A 2,091-nucleotide genomic window follows, 5' to 3' on the forward strand; every position below is an offset into this window, starting at 1 on the left:
AGTTTAAAATAGTGTGTAGGTCAGGAATGATTTGCAAATTAAACTGTCAAATCCTGGCAGGAGTAGTGGCTGACACCCTTAGTTGAAATCTCCCAGCTGCTGTTGCTGTGAGTACAGATACCTAGAAAATGCCACACAATTTGCATGTGTTTTCCTGGAAAAAGCCATCCTTTGATTTTAGGAAAGCTTCACAATTCCTGAAAATGCTGCTGTGCACAGCTCTCTATGGGATCACCTGGCCAAGGGAAGGGATGCAATATTCTAGGAGTGAGATGATGGGGCTGTGGTTCTACCAATGACCATTTTCCATGTGGCTGACCCAAGCATGACCCACACACCTCGATTTTCCCTTCTCTCTGCTCCCTTTGGCATAGCTTACTTCTTTGTCCTTGCACAGTTCTTAAAATCACTTTTAAACAGGAGCAACTTGAGGTGCAGATTGTACATTACCTCCAAAACTCCCATCTGGAACCACCGAACTACAATTGTTATAAAAGCAGATATTTTCCTAGCAGTGAGGGACAATCCCAGCCTGCCAACTTCATATATTGACAATTAAGATGCCTATCAAGTACAGCAGTACATATAACTACTGAGGCTGTGCAAATACATTGGTTCTTGTATGACAATATTCTGAGCTCTGCAGTGTGACATACACAACAGTATATCCCTGTATCTTTTCTTCCAGATTGCTGGAAAGCCAATGACCATGCCGACATCCTCCACCCAAGTGTCAGATCTTGACCATACCAACTCTACCCAGCAACCCAACTCCAGCATCTACATGTTCTCCAAGTTCATCCACCTTGACAGAGAATTGTACAAACAATTTTACAGCCTATGGATTGCCTTGATAGTTGTCAACGCTATTATCTTCTTGGTGGGTGTTGTGCTGAACAGCTTGGCATTATATGTGTTCTGCTTCCGTACTAAGACAAAAACCACCTCTGTTATTTACACCATCAACTTGATTGTTACCGATCTCTTGGTAGGCTTCTCCTTACCCATACGGATCATCATATTCTATACTGCAGAGGACTGCCTGAATTGCTCCTTTGTTCATATCTTTGGCTACTTTGTCAACATGTACTGTAGCATCCTCTTCTTGACGTGCATCTGTGTTGACCGCTACCTGGCTATCGTACAGGTGCAAGCCTCACGAAAATGGAGGAATCCCACCTGTGCCAAGGGGATCTGTGTCTTCATTTGGATCTTTGCAACTGTAGTGACTTTCTCCATCCTCATCATGGCAATACAGTTTGCCCAGTGCTGCATCTCTGAGATTCTGGTCCTGATGGTCTGCGAGTACTTCTTCCCCCTCATCATAATCATCTTCTTCACCACCAGGATTATGTGTGCTCTGTCCAAGCCCAGCCTCATGCACCAGAGTCGGGAGAGGAGAATGAAGGCTGTGCAGCTCCTTGTCACCGTCCTCATCATCTTCATGATCTGCTTCACTCCTTTCCACGTGCAACAGGTAGCCATCTCCATCAATCCAGACATGTCCCACAATGTCAACGTTCTTGTCTACCATGTGACAGTGACTCTGAGTAGTCTCAACAGCTGCATGGACCCTATTGTCTACTGCTTTGTCACCAACAACTTCCAGTCAACCATGAAAAATATCTTCAGGAAATCCGAACCAGAGCAAACTACTGTGGACATCCTGGGTATGAACAAGAACACCAAGGGTTCCAATGCAATCACCACCTTCTCAAACACAATAGGAGGCCCTGTGAGCTTGCCGTCTCCAAGCAGTGTCCAGATCTAACCCACTTCTGATGGGACGTGCTGCAGTAAACCAGTGTGATGATGCTGGAACCTTGGTAGGGTGCATGGTACCATTGTCTGACATCTTTGTTCTTTAGGGAGACTTTCAGAATGACAGTGGTGGAATTTATTCCTCAAAAACATTGTGGTCTGTTTGGAAAATTGAACTTACAGTGCTTTTATTACCAATACAAAAGAAGGTTTATTAATTACTGTTGCCCACAGGAATGTTTTCTTTGTATTTTAATACAGACATTTTGCTAACAACAAATTCCATATTGTGGTTTTCTTTTCCTCTTTGACATTGTAATGCAACACTAC

At 43.8% G+C, this 2,091-nt stretch overlaps 1 protein-coding gene across 1 annotated transcript; it reads left to right on the forward strand.

Annotated features, from left to right (window-relative positions):
- Positions 1 to 709: 709 nt before the first annotated feature.
- On the forward strand, positions 710 to 1,771 carry GPR20 (G protein-coupled receptor 20; the record flags this gene model as incomplete). Its single annotated transcript, XM_079533438.1, has 1 exon — positions 710 to 1,771. The coding sequence occupies one exon, from the start codon at positions 710 to 712 to the stop codon at positions 1,769 to 1,771; it is 1,062 nt and encodes a 353-aa protein (XP_079389564.1).
- Between the last annotated feature and the right edge of the window lie 320 nt (positions 1,772 to 2,091).

The sequence above is a fragment of the Tetrao urogallus genome (genome assembly GCF_951394365.1).
Source record: "Tetrao urogallus genome assembly, chromosome: 3".
NCBI lineage: Eukaryota > Metazoa > Chordata > Aves > Galliformes > Phasianidae > Tetrao > Tetrao urogallus.